The sequence below is a fragment of the Etheostoma cragini genome, chromosome 16, assembly GCF_013103735.1.
Source record: "Etheostoma cragini isolate CJK2018 chromosome 16, CSU_Ecrag_1.0, whole genome shotgun sequence".
Taxonomy (NCBI): domain Eukaryota; kingdom Metazoa; phylum Chordata; class Actinopteri; order Perciformes; family Percidae; genus Etheostoma; species Etheostoma cragini.
Genome location: NC_048422.1, coordinates 5,742,486 through 5,760,443, shown reverse-complemented (window position 1 = coordinate 5,760,443; position 17,958 = coordinate 5,742,486). Strand labels below are relative to the sequence as shown.

At 40.3% G+C, this 17,958-nt stretch overlaps 1 protein-coding gene across 8 annotated transcripts in view; it reads right to left on the bottom strand.

The window, feature by feature from the left end:
* The window catches only part of cacna1bb (calcium channel, voltage-dependent, N type, alpha 1B subunit, b), a 211,439-nt gene that overhangs the window by 2,931 nt on the left and 190,550 nt on the right, over positions 1-17,958 (bottom strand). For all 8 annotated transcript variants that reach the window (XM_034895434.1, XM_034895437.1, XM_034895435.1 and 5 more), the window contains 9 exons: positions 15,438-15,543; positions 15,204-15,311; positions 13,662-13,771; positions 13,213-13,379; positions 12,596-12,728; positions 12,394-12,504; positions 9,094-9,132; positions 6,169-6,412; positions 1,227-1,450 (listed from right to left, as the gene is read on the bottom strand). In XM_034895434.1, coding sequence (XP_034751325.1) covers positions 1,227-1,450; positions 6,169-6,412; positions 9,094-9,132; positions 12,394-12,504; positions 12,596-12,728; positions 13,213-13,379; positions 13,662-13,771; positions 15,204-15,311; positions 15,438-15,543 — 1,242 coding nt within the window. The remainder of the gene's footprint in view (positions 1-1,226; positions 1,451-6,168; positions 6,413-9,093; positions 9,133-12,393; positions 12,505-12,595; positions 12,729-13,212; positions 13,380-13,661; positions 13,772-15,203; positions 15,312-15,437; positions 15,544-17,958) is intronic.

Genomic DNA, 17,958 nt, shown 5'->3' with positions numbered 1-17,958 from the left:
AATTAAACACTGTCTCCCCTTAAGTAGTACTCCCAAGACAGGAACACCCATTTCCTGGGTGAAAGTCTTGTGTTTACCCCTTAACTTCGTCCAGTACACAAACTCTACTCCCCAGCTTTAAAGCCCTATGTTTTAGTACCCACATAGTCTCACATTGCCAGACCTTCCTCCACAGCGCTGCGGAAGAGGGTCAGACTAGTCCACACAGCATTCCAGGATGGGAGAAAAACAAGCTCTGGTTTATTGGCATTTCTTTAAACCAATCACAAGCTAAGTGCCAGACAGAGCCACGGTGCAACTGCAAAAAAAGCCCTGACAAGGAACTTGTTTTGGTAGAACACATTTTAGTCATGCAACAGAAAACTCAGAAATCAACCGGAGGTTAAATTGCAGAACAAAGAAAACGGAAGGTAAAGGACATATTGCCAAAAAGAAGGGTATCAGGTGGAATTTCAAGCAGCACCTGAGCAAAACCGGAAGTGGAACGTCGTGGATGTAGACTAGGTACCACCCAGCCACCCTGATCTCCTCCATATGCGTATCTCTGTGCTCTCATACAGAAGCAGTCAATATTACATTACACACAAAGTACAGTGCATTGCTTCTCGTATCTATATGTACAAATAGTTCATAGCAACAGCCTTTGTTTTGTGTTGTTTGGGTTCTGAGCTCCAGCACACTGGAGGCTAAAGAGCAACGTGAAACCCAGAAATCTTGTTTTCCCTGGCCTCCAATGGCTTAACTTCTCTACTCCAGGGTGAATCAGGACACCGTGACATCGCTGTTGGTTGTGGTTACAGGTGATAAGGAGCAGATTTTATGACCTCACCCGACTATGCCCATCATCACTGCTGTTTCAGAGGCCAAACAGGCTTAAAGCTTTCACTCAGAGAGGGCTGGTGTTATAATACTGTTAAAGTTTCATATTGTAACTTTAATTCAAAAAATCTAGCGTAATAATTGTAGTTTATTTGAAATATAGTCTCAATTTCACAGTTTGGTTTGGTTTTATTCTGTCATAAAGCAATACATAAATATTTGTAATTATGTACACATAAACGAGTGAGTATGGGATACTATGTACTGTATGGATATGTACTGTATATGCAAATACGAAATTCAAGTTAGAAAAAAGAGCCAAAAGAATGAAACGTGTCACTGTCCAAAACACTTACAGACCACAGGGTGACCACGGAAAACAAAGCCACATTTGGCAGTTAAGTCACCTGTTTGGGCAAACCCGCGTCCTGTCCCTCTCCGGGAGACGTGGATCGACTGGGACCGGCTGACCTGGTGTGACACTGCTCCCTGCTGCCGTAACGGTCACAGGAGTAGTAGCGCTGCTTCTCCCCTGCTGAAGAGTGGTGCCTCCTCTCATGAGCCCGGCTGCGGTCCCGCTCCCTCGCTCGTTCTCTGGACAAACCTTCAGCTGAAGAGTCGGTGAACGAATCTGGAGGATGGCAACATCAAATCAAACGAGAAGAAGCAGGCGGAAAGACCTGTTTGTGGTTTCCACTTTAATCTATCTTTTGTTACGTTGAAGAAAAAAAAAGATATGCAGTCGGCACAGTTTGAGATTAAAGTTACGCTGGGGAGAACATGGTAGACGCAGCAGTATGGCGCAATGTTTTTTGTTAGTGTCATATGAGGATGCAGCTTTCATTAAATCTCATTCATTGAAATGGGATGTTTTTTTAAACATAAGCCCTAATTGTTCAAAAGGTATACAATGTCAGGTTTAACCCTTGTGTTTTCCTTTATCAATCATCTTTTACTACCCCAAATAACATGATTGATTCCAAACAACGCTCTTTGGCAAGCACAAATCTCAACTTTCATTCATTTTGGGGCGTGTTATTCAATTTTATAGCATTTAAAAAAAAAATTTAAGTTGTTTTGAAATAGTATTGAATAAAAGTTGACATCTTTCAGTCTGTGATAATCCGTCAACATCCATTCCTTTAATTTTAGTCTAAATGATTCCTAATTTCTTCTTTTCTAACTAAAACATTAGGTCTAATTTCTTGTAAATGAGGTTTATTGACCATAAATTCCAAAAACAACTCTAAAACTAAGTTTAGTAAGTTAGTGTTACAAAGTGTTGAAAACGTCAAAAAAAGGGACAAACATTGAAAGTGTTGAAAAAAGGGACAAAAACGTAAGAAAATTTAAAAAACAAAATGATAAAAAGCGTCAACAAAAGTGTTGATTTTCAATTTTGACGGGAAGACAACACAAGGGTTAAGTTCTGGTTAATGTGTGTAGGGTAGCACACTCTGTCAAAGCATTGTTGAGGTAGAAAGATTGTTTTATGTTGTAAAATAAGACAATCCTGGTGAAAATCAGTGACCTAACATTTGTTGCTTTCAACTAGTCTCTCATTGTCCTACCACTGGGGGACACACATAAAGGCTTCAGCTGTAGAAAAAACCTTAGGCAAAAACTCTCTTTTCAATTCATCCATAGATTTTTACATGCAACACCACGTAAGCATGTAAAATGACTAGATAAGAATATTCACTTGGACAAAGTGTGAGTATCTGACTTTATGTTGGATGCCTCAGGTTACATGCATTTACAATGCATGCAATATTTCCATGCAGTGCCAAATGTAATTAAAGACACAACTGTCCCAACTTTAGTGAAAATATGTGGGGCATTATAGTTTTTAATTGATTTAGCGTTGGCCCTTATAGGGATAAAGAACTTTTTAATGATTTCATTTGAATTGAAAAGTTTAAGAGAACTTAAAGCCCACTGCTGAGGTCAAAGTGAGGCACAGGTTCACTTCCTGTGTCTTCATTCAGCGTGCTCATGATCTTGTAGGGAAAGTGAACACTGACATCTCAGCCAAGTTAATTATGTGTTATTATCTACAACACATATTTTTGCACTGTGACATATTATTCCATTATTCTAATTAAAAGGAAATGGCTCATCTTTGTGTGTGTGCGTGCATGCCTGCGCGTTCTATCTAGACCATGGGTGTGTGGTATAAAGCAAAGCACTGTGGTGAAAATGACTCTCCTCAGTGCTGGAATAACTCCAGTTTTCAGATTAAAACCGTGATGACAGAAACACAGAAGCCTATTCATCATCCTGATGTGTCAGATCGGCCTCCAGAATGACAGCCTTCGAGGAGTGAAACACTCTTTCACTCTCTTGCTGTTTCTCTCAGTTTAATAGATGTAGAGGGGGCTGCTGGATGTTCTGCTATCTGACCAAGAGGTACCCATAAATCCCTGTGCTGGACCTGTCCACTGTGGCCTTTTATCTCAGCAGTAAAGCCCAGCTGCTGCCCTCCAGCTGTCCCCACCCAATAACACAAAAAACACCCTGGTGCCACCCTTTAGGCTCTAATCGCTCTAGCAGACGACCCCGGATGGCAAAAAAGAGTGTGAGACGCTGACCCTCTATACTGCAAAAGATATCATAATACAGTGTATACACATTGATATTAAATACTACTATCTTTGTACACTTAATAAAATGAAAATAAAAAATACAAGACTTTTTCAGTCTTGAGGACAGGAAAGCCACCATGTCTGTGCTTGACTATAGATGTATCCTTTATTTCCATGCTGAAAGCTGGCTTAGAATCATTTTACTTCTCAAATTTAAAAATCGGCTCACCAAACCGGATAATACTAAAATCAAAAACACATATTATTCCTCTTGCCTGTAGTGCTAATTATCAAGCTAGATTGTTTCGGTGTGGCTTGTATTTATTATTCTGCCATGTATTATATATTTCTGGATAAAGAGGGGTTTGTTTTTTTGTCCTTTTAACTGCCCGTCGTACTTTCCCACTTCATTTTAAACTTTAAAATGTATTCAGTAAAGTCTGAGATTGTCCCTGACGCTGTAGTGCTTTTCTATGTCTGGTTATATCTTTTGTATGTTATGCGTTATGTCTGTCTGGCTGTGTTTGTGTTTCTCTATTGCAAAAGATAACTTGCTTGATTAAACATGATTAAATAAAATGTATTTACAGTATAACTTGTTCCGATTGATAGGAAGTAATCAAAAACCTGTGCATGGGAAATATATTAAAAAGAAGTAGTGGTGCAGCAATGGATGCAATATGTCATATTGCTTTAGTGTGTCTAAACAGCAAATGATCTAACTACAGTATGAAATAGTAGATACTCATTTTATTTCTAGGAATTCTACAGATGACCCCAACGTTCAGCGTGAGTGGGAGACGAGACCTCGTTCATGGCAAAAAGCCAATGCCTGATGCTGCACATTTGTGTCAAATGTATTCAAACGTGGAAGACAGAGCTCAGAGAGCTATCTTCCTCAAATCCTGGGTTAAAAACTGTTCTGAAGCACAGAATTCAAATGGAAGTCACAACACATCACAGGAAGGTATAGTTCTTCAGCAACAAGTTGCTGCTGGAGGAATTGTGGAGAAACCGACTCAAACTTTGTCCACACACTTACTGTGGGAAATACTGGGATATCTACTCAGCATTGGTCAATATTTAAAAATAGATATCCATAAGGATCCCTATTTTGCTTGATGGGAGTCACCCCTGATGGTTTTTATTGAAGGGATGATATATACCTTTTGCAAATCCTTCTTGCTGGAACCATTAAAGGCATCACTGTAAACTGGCTGAAGCCCACTGTTCCAACATCACAGTGGTGGAAGGAGTGGGTGTGGGAGCTCTTGAGAACGGAGGACATAACCCACAACTTGAGGCTCCAGAGGAGAAGAAGAGATGGACCCGTCTCACTAAAAATGTTCTAAGGGAGAGAGCGATCACCACTGACGCTTTCCTTGATGTGGCACAGCTTGTTTCTGCTTTTTTAAATTAAGAAACTGTAAACTCCCTTTTTCAATTATATTTTGCAGCTCTAGGCGTGAAGTCTGTGCAGCTCCGTCTACATTTTATAAATGAAACTGTTAACGTCAGAGGGAACAAAGGGAGCAACTGATCCCCAGCAAAGCAGATTTTCCTCTGAGAGCTCACAAAGCTAATCAGATGGAAAGCTGTGTGTTGGTGAAACCCCTTCACCTACATAACCCCATCATGGAACTTTAATCCTATAAAGAATTTTTCCAGCTACGTTGAGACATCCATGTAATCTACAAGGAGAGCCTGGCTAGCCATTGCTGTCTCTCCATTAATGTGATGCCAAGTTTCTATGTGTTTGTTCTTCACATTGTATTATATGAATATTGCTAAATTAAATGAATAATCTCTCAACAACCTAAAATATGCCCCCTAAATTGAGTTTTAAAAATACTTTGCTCACGATATTAAAGCTAGACTATCTGTCCAATCTGAGTTTTCTCTCAGACGACTATTTTGCAGCGACTCTGAGCAAAGTTTAGCCCCGCCCATGTAAATTCTGATTGGTTTAAAGAAATGCCATTAAACCAGAGCTGGTTTTCCTGCTATGAGGAGTGGCCAGACCCTCCTTCAAAGCTCTTTGGAAGAGGGTCTGGCAAAGTGAGACTATGGAGGATGTAACAAAGCATGTGAAGCCAGACTGTGGAACTGTTGCTGAAGAGCGTCCACTGTGGCCACAGGCGGTGTAGGTACCGCCTGGGTAACGGCACGTTCATTTTGCCTTCAATTCTTTAGATTGTCTTGAGGCAATTAGTTTGAAGACTTTATCATCAGGCGACCCAAGCGAACGGAATGGGACCACAAGCAGGAAACAAAACACAACAAAAAAATCCAATTCAAGGTCCATGTACTAACTCGGTTTTCATAGAGAAACCTACTTAGAGGTAAATGAAACCCCACCAAAAAGCTGGTGGGTGTGCGTATAGTCTGGAATTTTTTATGTCCAAACTGAAGTTTTCCGAGGTCAAGAATTTCCTTTCCCGCCCAACCAACTCTGGTTTTACTTTTGGTTTTACTTTTATGATGAAACAACTGACATGTGACAGTGTATTGAATTGAGTAAGGGTTTTTGATCCACGTTTTATTATTTTGGTTGGCTGACCTAGCATTTTTCTGTTCTGTGTCAGCACCCATGTCTAACTTTTCATCTCTGATTTGTTTTCATGTAGTGCTTATGTCAGTCTGAACGTGACCTTAGAGTTCACCTCGTGTTCTAATGTTCTGTTTTATGTTTAGTTACTTAACAGAATTATGATTGAAATCCTCTGAAAAGTAATTGTATCAGTTCAAAATCTTTTTGACTCACCAACTGTGCTGGACGGTTGTACTGATGCAGCTCTATCCAGGGAGGTCTGCTTCTTGTCTTTGTCCTTGTCCCTGCGTCTGTGGCAGCGGTGGTGGTGGTGATGGTGGTGGGCTCTGTCCTGGCCCTGGACTTGCCCCGGCCCCGTCGAGGACTGGGCCAAGCCGGGCCGTTCCAGGTCGTACTCCCTCAGCTGTGGCGTCAGCGAGGATGCTGAGCGCTTGATGGGACTGAGGTCTACAATAGGCTGAGAGAAAAGTGGAGAGGCGTGAGGTGAAAGTAGAGCAGAGGGGCGGCCGTGGTTTTTACCCAGACCACTTCTGCTGGATCACCAAAATATCCACGATATAGATACACAAACAAAACAACCAATGGACTGCTATGTTTTGTCGTAAGACCGAAGTTCTACCCGTTCTTCTCCAGAAACAGATGCAAGAAGAGTTTGAGAAGAATGAACACAAATCTGTGACCGAACTTGAATACGTACTGTACTCTTACAAAACTTTTAAGCTAGCAGGAGTCTCTGCTAGTGAACAAAGAAGAGGTGGGGTGTTAACAGTGGCCTTCTGGCATCGTTTGGCTTTTTCAACATTCCAAACTTAAAAACTTGTGTAATCTTTCTGTAAGTGGCTAATACTCGGCCTTCAACACACTGTGTTTTACTTAAAGGACTACTCCACTAAAATAGATGTTTAAAGTATCAAGCAACGCTCACTGCCTGTTGGCTCATTTCATCGTCCCTAACGTTAGGCCTGATTGCTGTCAGAGGGAATGCCCACACGCCAGTTTCTTGGGCATCATACAATTTATTATGAGGAACAATGTTTAAAATACAGACTTGCTGCATGGAGGTTATATAAAGAAGACTATAGTTTTCATCAGAATAATTGCTGCAATATAGTTTCTGACCACCAGCGGCAGCACTAAGCCTACTGCTGCTGAACAGCACTGCAGTCGGTCAGGGAGGGAACACAAACCTGCCATGTCTGATTTTAGATGGTTTGTATGGACTTAACGGAAAAAATGCCTTTCCTGTATGGGTCAGTTGTTTTTTTCAGTAATTACACAGCTGTCATTGTTGTTTTTTTATCATGTTTACGCCAGTGTCCCAGCTGAATTCTCTAAAAGGAGATTTAAACTGCAGTTTATACTCAAAACATTAAACCTGCAATAACAATCTTTCTGGCCACTTCTGGCAGTAGGAATAAATTGGCTTTGACATATCATCAAACATCATCTTTTAAGTTGACATAACAAACTTGTTTGCAAAGAGTTGCTTATTTCACATCCAGCAATTTGTGATTTTTGGTCTCTACCAGGGTAACATCTTTCTCTTTAGCCGCTAAAGGCTCCACTATGTACACCAGCTAGTCTCTAACTGTATCTGTCTGCTATGTGGTGCTGAGCAGCTGGTGTACTAACAGGTTTCAGCTGTTCTGCTGAAAACTGTTCCCTGCTGCTGCCACAATGTACTGTAGCTATGAGAGCGCTGAGAGTGAACCAAAACAGTGACGTTGATGGTCAGTCAATTAAACAATGCAACCTTTCAGATGGCGCATAAAGCCGAGCCGCAGAGTCAGGAAATTATTCTCTGTACAGTAGGTGCAATAAAACAAACCCCTTTACCTTTGTCACATTGTTTAAATATTGTGACCTGATAAAATATTGATTATAGCAGCTTTACGTATTCCGTGGTGTGTTCCTTTAACTTTACATTCACCAATCTCTCTCCAGGAATGAATAGTTAAACTAATGCTTTGAGGACATTGAAACTCACCCCACCTCATTCTTATCTTCCTGACCAGAACAGCTACCAGGCAACAAACTGATGTGATAGGGAACTGGAACAGCAGCTACATTAGCACCCCACCTGCTGGTTACTGCCCTAGATTTTGTTAGATAATATTATAGATAGTTTTTTAGTAATTTTAGTTTCCAAATATATCAATATATATTTAGATTGTGAAGCCTCTAATGCTAAAATGTATTCAGGTATGGTATCATAGGGACCTTAACAGACATGAGATGACACACAATATATTCATGAACTACTATTGTCATTAATTGCTCTTTCATAGACAATTGTAGGGTGGTGGTGCTGTTCCTCTTCTTCCAACCACACAGCCTGTCCTGTAGCCACAGTCAGGGACAACAATATCACAACACTGTGGAAAATATCTGTATTGCCATTCAATCTAGTATGCAGTCTTAAATCTTAAATTTTTTGATAAATGACATAATATGCCATTAAAAATACATTTTAAATGATTAGAATAGTCTGAAAGTGAGTGCCAGTAAAAGGTTTGAGAGATATATCAGAATTCCTCCGTCCACTTTGGTTTTCTATATGTAAAAAATAAGCTTTTAAGACTGAAAGTAACATTAAATGACAGATAAGGTTGGCCAGGTTGTAGTGGTGTAGTAAAAGAAGATAGTTATTTCAAAGCAAGAAAACAGCAGTGCTGTCCCTGTCTTGTTTCACAATCATACACAGACACATAAAAACACTACTACACTACTACATTACTACATAATGAAACTCATACAGCACACACAACCACATGTTACCAAAGTGTCGTACTGTGCTGCTGTGGTTAATAGCTGAAAAGCAGGACAGGGTTCTTGATATTACCGCCAGATACACATAAAAATACTTTTCCAGGGATCTAGGTATTTTATGTAAATGTAAATGTGTGTTGCATGTGATGTATCTATCTATCAGCAATTTCATGGAATGAGCAGTAAAGTATACTGTATATGTAGGATGGTCACTTTCTCCATGATGGCGAGAGGGTGTGAACTCTGCACTGAGATGAGAGGAGCACATGGACGCAAACACAGACATGTGAGAATAAGAAAAAGAGGGAGAGGACAAGAGGAGGAGAGAAGAAGAAGAGAAAAAGAGAGTTGGCAACATGTGGTACATACTGCCAGGTGGGTCCCAGGGGCGTTGCGAGGGTGGCTCCGCTATCAGACAGCACATACAAGAGGGAGGTGGGCAAAACATTAGCAGTGGGCATCAAAGTTAGGAGAAAGGGAAGACAGAGGAGGAGAGAAGAGACATAGGAAGAATAAGACAGGCAATATTCGGTATTTTCTTCTTGTCCATGAACCAGCCAAAACCAACAATGACACTCCTACCAAGGTGTGTGTGTGTATCCAAAGCCTGATACATTGGCACCCGCCTCAGAGTCCACGTCACCCCTTTCTTCCAAAACCTCCACTGGCTCCCGTTTCTAAAGTCTACTCACCAACATCACTCACCAACAACTTGCTAGCTAGCTTTTTGTGTAATATTGTTCAATTAAAAACACATCAATGAGACACACTGTGGCACTAGTTGACATGCACCGTTAATTACCATAAACACAGACTTACACACCATCCTGCTGCTGTAAATACTCACTACAAGAGCACTAAATGTGTATTAATCTGCAGTTTTAATATAGACCCCAACCAATGCACTAATTATTTCTATTTGAGTAACATTTTCTCTAAACTACAGTGCCCAGCTGTTTTAGGAAATGCTTAGCATTTATTAGAAATAAAATTAAATATTTGTAAGTGTACGGACAAAACTTTGTTGGTTTTGGTCTTTTCATGGGAAGTGTTGCCAATAACAGAAGTACAGAATAAAACCAGCCTTATCTTTTATAGAGTGAGAGATCAAAATGCAACACAAATGTAAGGAAAGCACATGTTAAGTGTTGTTGGAAAGCGCACAGTGACAGAGAGAGACAGAAAGACAGACAGACAAAAACAGAGAGGTGAGACAATCAAGGAAACAGAAAAGTGATGGACAGAAAAATCATCTTGACATGACATCCATATGCAGGAGACGAGACCAGCTACTGTAACTCACAGAATGACAGTAAAAAAGCTTAAAACTAAAACTAAACAGATAGTGAAAGTCATGAAAATAAATGGGTTACTGCAGTCAAGCAAAACTCAGAGTTTACATTTGAGGGGTAAATACCATTTGTTTCAACCCATTTCCTCATTCAGTTGTGTCTAGTAAACTGATGTGACCAAAAATCTTTGAATTTGGTCCAATGTTGAGCGGGATCCCAATGACAGGCCAGTGCAAACCGAGCTACAATGTAACATAATGGGGCAATTGTAGAGCCTTGCTTTTTGTCCTATAAAGTGATTTTCTTAGCTACTGACAGGCTCAAATTGATACTAAAAGTGTCTAAAGAAATCATAGGCTCCTGTTATCTAAACATGTAATTTTTAATGCCATGGCTCAATATTTAAATGATTTCAACAGTGTTGATGAGGTTGTTATAATTGGATGGCCGCCCGTAATCATTTAAGCCAGAGTCTAGTTTATTGATGAAGGATACAGATGAAGAGCGGGGGAGGGGGGAGAGAGAGAGAGAGACAGAGAGAGAGCGAGAGAGAGAGAGAGAGAGAGAGAGATAGAGAGACTGCAGCTGCTCAGGGTTTCATGCTGTCAATAGGCTAGATAGATAATACATCCGTGGTTCTGTGTTATCTGAACGATTTTCAATAAAAAACAATGATCCATAGCCTTTTTTGCTGATGTCTCTATCACAACCCTGTTAATTAGAGGTGGAATTCCTCTGATGTGGTAACACAGCGTTGTATCCGAGATGTATCAATGGACACATCCAGACCACAGACATCTGGCAGCAACAGGTCCCAGGCCTGACAACTTATTATTTGGGCATACAGGGGAACAGCACCCCCGGGATCACTACCAATACCCAGAGCCTCGCAGCCCTCCATCTCACTTAATACTGGACCAAATTCAAAGATTTTTGGTCACATCAGTCTGTTAGACACACATGAATGGGGAAAATATAATAGAGGTAAACTAAATACATTTACAAAATGGCATCCTCTGGTTTTTTAAGAAATCCAACTTACAATTATTCTTATGTTATATACACATGAACCGGTTAGCATGGTGAAGGTCAACATTTACTGTAACACATACACATCTAAATTCCACCTAGTATTTATTTACAGCTAAATTAAAAATGGACTGAATAAATTGTATCATCTGAACTGTCTGACCTGGACAATAAATTATCAGAAGGCGTAGAGAAGAACTGTGAATCTCTATTTTCAAACAACATTTCAGTACCACCTATTTATTTTGTTTCCTTTTTTATAATTCCTTTTTGCACTTTTTAAACGTCTCATGGCATGAAAATGTCACTTCATTAGTTTTTTTTTAACATTAATATGTGTTCCCCCAGCCTGCCTATGGTCCCCCAGTGGCTAGAAATTGTGATAGGTGTAAACCGAACCCTGGGTATCCTGCTCTGCCTTTGAGAATATGAAAGCTCAGATGGGCCGGTCTGGAATCTTGCCCCTTGTGAGGTCATAATAAGTATGGCTACATCTCCATTCTCTGCTTTGACGCCCAGAGAATTTGACCCACCCATAAGAGAAAGACAGCATGGCTTTTCAAACAAAAGCCCAAAAGCTACAGACTCAGAAATGGGACGACCTAAGGAAAGCTCATTGTGGGACTGGCTCTAGTGGCTGTCATTCTGCACCGAGGCTGAATTTTGGAAAAGAGACTTCAGATATGGTATTAGGGGACCACTAATGTATATATAAAAGAGACTTCAGATATGGTATTTGGGGACCACCAAGGTCTATATAAAGGATACTTCAGATACAGTATTAGGGGACCACTAAGGTCTCTATAAAAGAGACTTCAGATACAGTATTAGGGGACCACTAAGGTCTATATAAAAGCATCCAAAGAGCACTATGTCATAATGTAATTTAATAACTGTATTAGTCCATCAATCAAAATAAGTGTGCAGGTATGCTCTATGTAGTGCACTTTGCTAAGTCCATCTCTGTCCTCAATTTCCTCCACTGTAATAAATTTAAAATTGTCAGACTGGAGAGGTTGGGGTCAGCAGATGAACTGATGTGGACTGACAGAGTGGCTCTGTTAGCTCACGGGTGCTTTCACTAACCACCTATCCTTCAGCATTGCACCAGCCTTTTTTCAGCCCTTATCCAGTCCTATCTCAGCCATCTGTTCACTGCCAAACGCAGCTATTTAATTTTATCTGTATTTGCTGTTTTACATGGCAGAAGACATTGTTGAAAAATCTAAGGTATCCACAGTGTATGCATTTTCCAAATCTGATAATATCACAAGAATTCCTCTGATGTGAATGCAGCTCCAACAGAGCAGGTGTTAATGACCTAAAGAGATCTTTTCAGAGATCTTACGTAGTACTCTGCATTAAGTCGGGGCAGTGAAGCCGCTCTGCAGTGGCCCTCCAGGATTGGATATCCCTCTGTGTCTGAAATATTCTCCACCTGCTTCAGTTCAACAAATTCCTGCATGAAAAAGAGAAGTGGTGGTATGTATGACACAGATGTTAAAGTGTAAAATAACATGCAGATGATAGAGTTTAGTTGGTCAGTGTACCTGAGGTCTGGTGGAATATGGCACATCCTCTGACTGTCCTCTCTGGAGTTTCCTTCGGCCTTTGGGCCTCTGTTGCGCTGACTGTGAAACATCTCCGGACTGGGAATGTTTTATGGTACTCTTCTTGTTTAGTCTGTGTATGAACACACAAGCGCTCTGATATTGGCAGCTAATCAGTGTTGTAGGATAACATATACTGTAAACTGAGGAAAGAGTTATATACTGTAAACTGAGGAAAGAGTTTTTCCTGATAGAACCATGTGTCAGTGTCAACTGTTTGTCAGTGGTAATATGATAATATTACAATACTATAATATAGAAAAGTAACGCACACCAAGGCCTGTTGTGAGGTGCTGGAAGAAAATAAGTGTTGACACTCGGGCTCCATAATACATGCAGTTCTCTGTTTTATTTAGATGACCTTTTGGCCCTTGTTGATTTTGAAGAAGACCTAATGGCCAAAATCCCATCTAAATAAAATAGAGAAATGCATATGGCGCTAGAGTGTATTGCAGTTTTTTCTTACTTTCAATATTAAAATATTGAACAGCACCATCTAAGTTGTGGACGGAATATGTTTCTACTGTGAAGGACATAGAAGGCAGTGCAACCCTTACATTGTGTCCCTGTCAACAGAGATGATGGTTGTGGTGGGCAGCAGCTCTGGCTTGGCTTCTGGCTCAGGCGGAGGTGGGAGGGGCTGTTTGGGGCTGCAGACCGTTGGTTCTACTTCTGGTATTTGAGTGAGGGGCAGCATAGGTCGGAACAACGCCCCAAGTTTACTCTGCAGGACAGATCAACAAAAATGTCGTTACATTGACATTACGTAATTTATATAGAAAGCATGTGAAATTAGATTTATTGTAAATTGTTCTTAAATTGTTATGACCACCGAATTTTTAAAAGAATCCAATGCTAGAAATGATTGAAATGGGTCCCTGGTTAGCTCACCCGGTAGAGGGGGCGGCCATATATATAGAGGTTTACCCCTCAATGCAGCAGCCGCAGGTTTGACTCCAACCTGCAGCTCTAAACTCGACACATGCACATTTACAACACACTGTACCTGAGGTCCCCCTGTAGAATGCTGCTGCTGGAGTCTCTTAGCACAGGTCTGCTTATAGTAGTCAAAGATCATTAGAGCTGCATAGACTTTCCCCACAGTCAGCTCATTGTCTGGAGGAAGAGAGAGCAGAGTGAGACACTGTTCTGCCATGAGGCCAGTAGGTGGCACCAGATGAGCAACAAAACAGTAAATAGAGTATGGACAGTATTTAACTGTCTATGTAAGGAACTGAGCTGCACTGTCATGTTCACTAGAAATAAGACACCATCCAAAGATCCACGATGCACACCATCAAAGTGTTGACCAAAAGTAAAAGTATCTTGAAAGAAAACACAACAATGCATATCGATGCACTAACATCAACAAAACTGACATCTCTAGATTATTGTCTAGAAATCTAGAAAACAACCCACCACAATTGCTTTGAGATACTAAGACATTTAGGGCACAATAACATACAGAAATGTGAGAAGAATCTCCAGTGTACTAAGCAGCTTACTAAGCAAACTTAACCGATTATTGCATCTTAAAAGCCTTGTTTTCTTAAACAAGTTCACAAATGTGCCAGCAGTGTATGAATATTTAGTCAGCTAGTGTGCAACACAAATCAAGCTGTTTTAGGAAATATCTACAGTGGCTAGAATAAGTTTACACACTCATGCTAAAGTTGGTTAAAAATAGGAATAAAAAAACATCTTTTGGAAATTGATCTCAATGCCATAATTCAAAAAGTGTAGGAAAATCCAACCTTATAAGGACACCAATTTTCTTTGTGAATAAATATTCTTCCTTAAAATACAGGGGGCATGAGTATACACACCCCTATGTTAAATTCCCATAGCGGCAGGCAGACTTTTGTTTTTAAAGGCCAGTTATTTCATGGATCAGGTGATGAAGCTCCCTTGGGCTTTGGAATTAAAATAACCCCCCATCATCACATACCCTTCACCGTACCTAGAGACTGGCATGGTGTTATTTCAGTTAGCTTAAGAGCTGGTTTGATTTGCATTGAGAGATGATCTTATGGAAAGTTCTCCATGCCTATCTCTAGGTATGGTGAAGGGTATGTGACGTTGTTAATTACATTTTTTAATTAAGGCATTGAGGCAAGATCTATTTTGTTTTGTTTAAAATCCTCTTTTTTAGCATGGCTGTGTAAACTTATGCAAGCCACTGTTTTATATCTGAGTGGCTGTCTCTTAAAAGAAGACAAATTGATGACGGTGAACTGGGATTGACAACAACAAAAAAGAAATTGAATCGAGACAATTCCTGAAACATGTTCATTTAGACGTTGAAAGTAAAGCTAAAATTTTCTCATCACACTTCCGATTATTTGTTTAGGAAACGAATACTCAATAACATACAAAAATGGATAGTTAGGGGGAAGATTATGCAGTGCATAGCCATATGAAGAAGAGAGAAAATGAAAATGAACATTTTCAAAGATGAAGTTCTGAATATAAACACAAAGAGGTCAAGTGAAGAGCAAACATCTGGTTTCAGTAGAGCCCAGTAGAACCCAAACAGAACCGGGCTCACATTTAGGTGGCGTCACCAGCAGGTCGACAGTCTTCTGTGACAGGTTGGGCCAGACTCGGTTTATTTCCCTCTTCAGGTCAGCGTCACACAAATGCTGCGCCAGGACCCCTGAGGACAGGCCCACAAACATGTCACATCAAATCTGCCGCACAGCGATCACAGCCATTTGCAAAAACAACAGAGCCATACATCCGCCCGCAAGGGACTCTGGATTTTGTAGTTTTAGTCTCTCACCAGATGCCAGTTTGATCTCCAGGGCTGTGCGAATCAAGGCCATCAGCGTGGAGGTGAAATGCACGGTATTGTCAGCCCCGATGGGCATGTTCATCTTCACCAATCGCTGAGAGGAATGGAAGTAAAGAGGAAGGGGCATGAATCAGGAGCAAGCAACCAACAGCTGAGGGCAAGGAGACTGGATTACATATGTAACTACAAGGATAGCTACCAAAACTCTGGTTCTCTCTCAGGTGAACAAATCTTGTAGATTGACCACCCAGAGTTAATGTCTTTCAAATAATAAATAATGTTAAATATTTTTTAACTTACCAATAATAAACTGTAAAACAACTGGTGAAAAACATCCACAGTTACATGTTAGGGCTAAAGCTAATGATTATTTTCATTAACGATCAATCTGTCACTTATATCTCTGATGACACTCTTACAAACTCTAATTCCAATGAATTTGGGACATTAAGTAAAACATAAATAAAAACATATTACAAGGATTTGAAAATCCTGTTCAAGAGAATACACTACAAAGACAAGATATTGAAACTTTACAATTATTCACTCATTTTGAATTTGATGCCTGCAAAACGTTTAAAAAGCTGGGACAGGGGCAACAAAAGACTGGGAAAGTTGAGGAATGCTCAATTAACACCTGTTTGAAACATTCCACAGGTGAACAGGTTAATTGGTCATGATTGGGTATAAAGGAGCATTCCCAAAAGGCTAGGTTGTTCACATGCAAGGATGGGGCGAGGTTCACCACATTGTTAACAGCTGCATGAGAAAATAGTCCAACAGTTTAGGAACGTTTCTCAATGTATAATTGCAAGTTATTTAGAGATTTCATCATCTACAGTCCATAAGATCATCAAAAGATTCAGAGAATCTGGAGAAATCTCTGCACTTAAGCAGCGAGGCTGAAAACGACCATGGAATTCCTGTGAACTTCAATCCCTCATGCAGCCCTGCATAAAAAAAATCATTGTGTAAAGGATATTACTACATGGGCTCAGGAACACTTCAGAAAACTAATGTCAGTTAACACAGTTCATCACTACATCTACAAGTGTGAGTTAAAACTCTACCATGCAAAGAGAAAGCCCTTTATCAACAACACCCAGAAACACCGTCGGCTTCTCAGGGCCCGAGCTCATCTGAGATGGACTGACGCAGAGTGGAAAAGTGTGTTGTGGTCTGATGAGTCCACATTTCAAATTGTTTTTGGAAATCATGGACGTCATGTCCTCTGGGCCAAAGAGGAAAAGGACCATCCAGATTGTTATCAGCGTAAAGTTCAAAAGCCAACATCTGGGATTGTATGGGGGGTCTTAGTGCTAATGGCATGGGTAACTTGCACATCTGTGAAGGCACCATTAATGCTGATAGGTACATACAGGTTTATGTTGCCATCTGAGCAACGTCTTTTTCAGGGACGTCCCTGCTAATTTCCGCAAGACAATGCTAAGCCACATTCTGCACGTGCTACAACAGTGTGGCTCCATAGTGAAAGAGTGGGGGCTAGACTGGCCTGACTGTCCAAACCTTTCTCCTAAAAAAAATGTGGGGCAAATTAAGTGCAAAATATGAAAACAGAGACTCCGGACTGTTGAGCAACTGAAGTCGTACATCAAGCAAGATTGGGGAAGTGCTCCACCTACAAAGCCTCAACAATCAGTGTCCTCAGTTCCCAAACGCTTAGAGTGTTGTTAAAAGGAAAGGTGATGTAACACAGTGGTAATCATGCCCCTGTCCCAGCTGTTTTTTAACATGTTGCAGGCATCAAATTGAATATGAGTAAGTATTTGCCAAAAAACAATCAAGTTTATCAGTTTGAATATTATATATCTTGTCTTTGTAGTGTATTCAATTGAATACAGGTTGGAAAGGATTTGCAAATCATTGTAATGTTTTTCTTTAAGTTTTACACAATGTCCCAACATTCATTGGAATTGTAGTTTGTAACCCTTTAGTAAGTAACTTATCAGAAAATAGTAAACAAGCCCCGCACAATTTCCCAGAGTGACATTTGTGTCGTGTTTTGTCTCTCCAACAGATCTTTATTGATTTGACCATAGAAAAACATCAAATCCTCACATTTGAGAAGATGGGACTATCGGATGTTTGGCATTTGTTTGTTAGTTTGTTAATTGACTTAATTAAATAGGGATATTATTGTAGATTCATATTACTTTCAAACTCCATTAGTCAATAAATAATTTCAGTCCATACAAAGGCCTAGAACTGTGTGCCCACCATGCACACCTATTTTTAAGCTAAGATGAATGCATGGAGCTTTGTGCTGTTAATGGCTGCTGCTGTTGCTATGAGACTATTGCAAATCCACTGAAAACGTAGCAGGTTTCAGCTAAAAGCTGAAATATGATTAACTTGTGATGCTAAGCGCTGTGCGCTCACAGAACAAGCTAAGCTCTCACTTCTGCTGGAAAGTTGCAGCAGCATGTCTGTTGTGAAAATAATGACTTGCCTGAAAAGGCCTGAAAAGAAAACAGGTCGCTGGTGGACC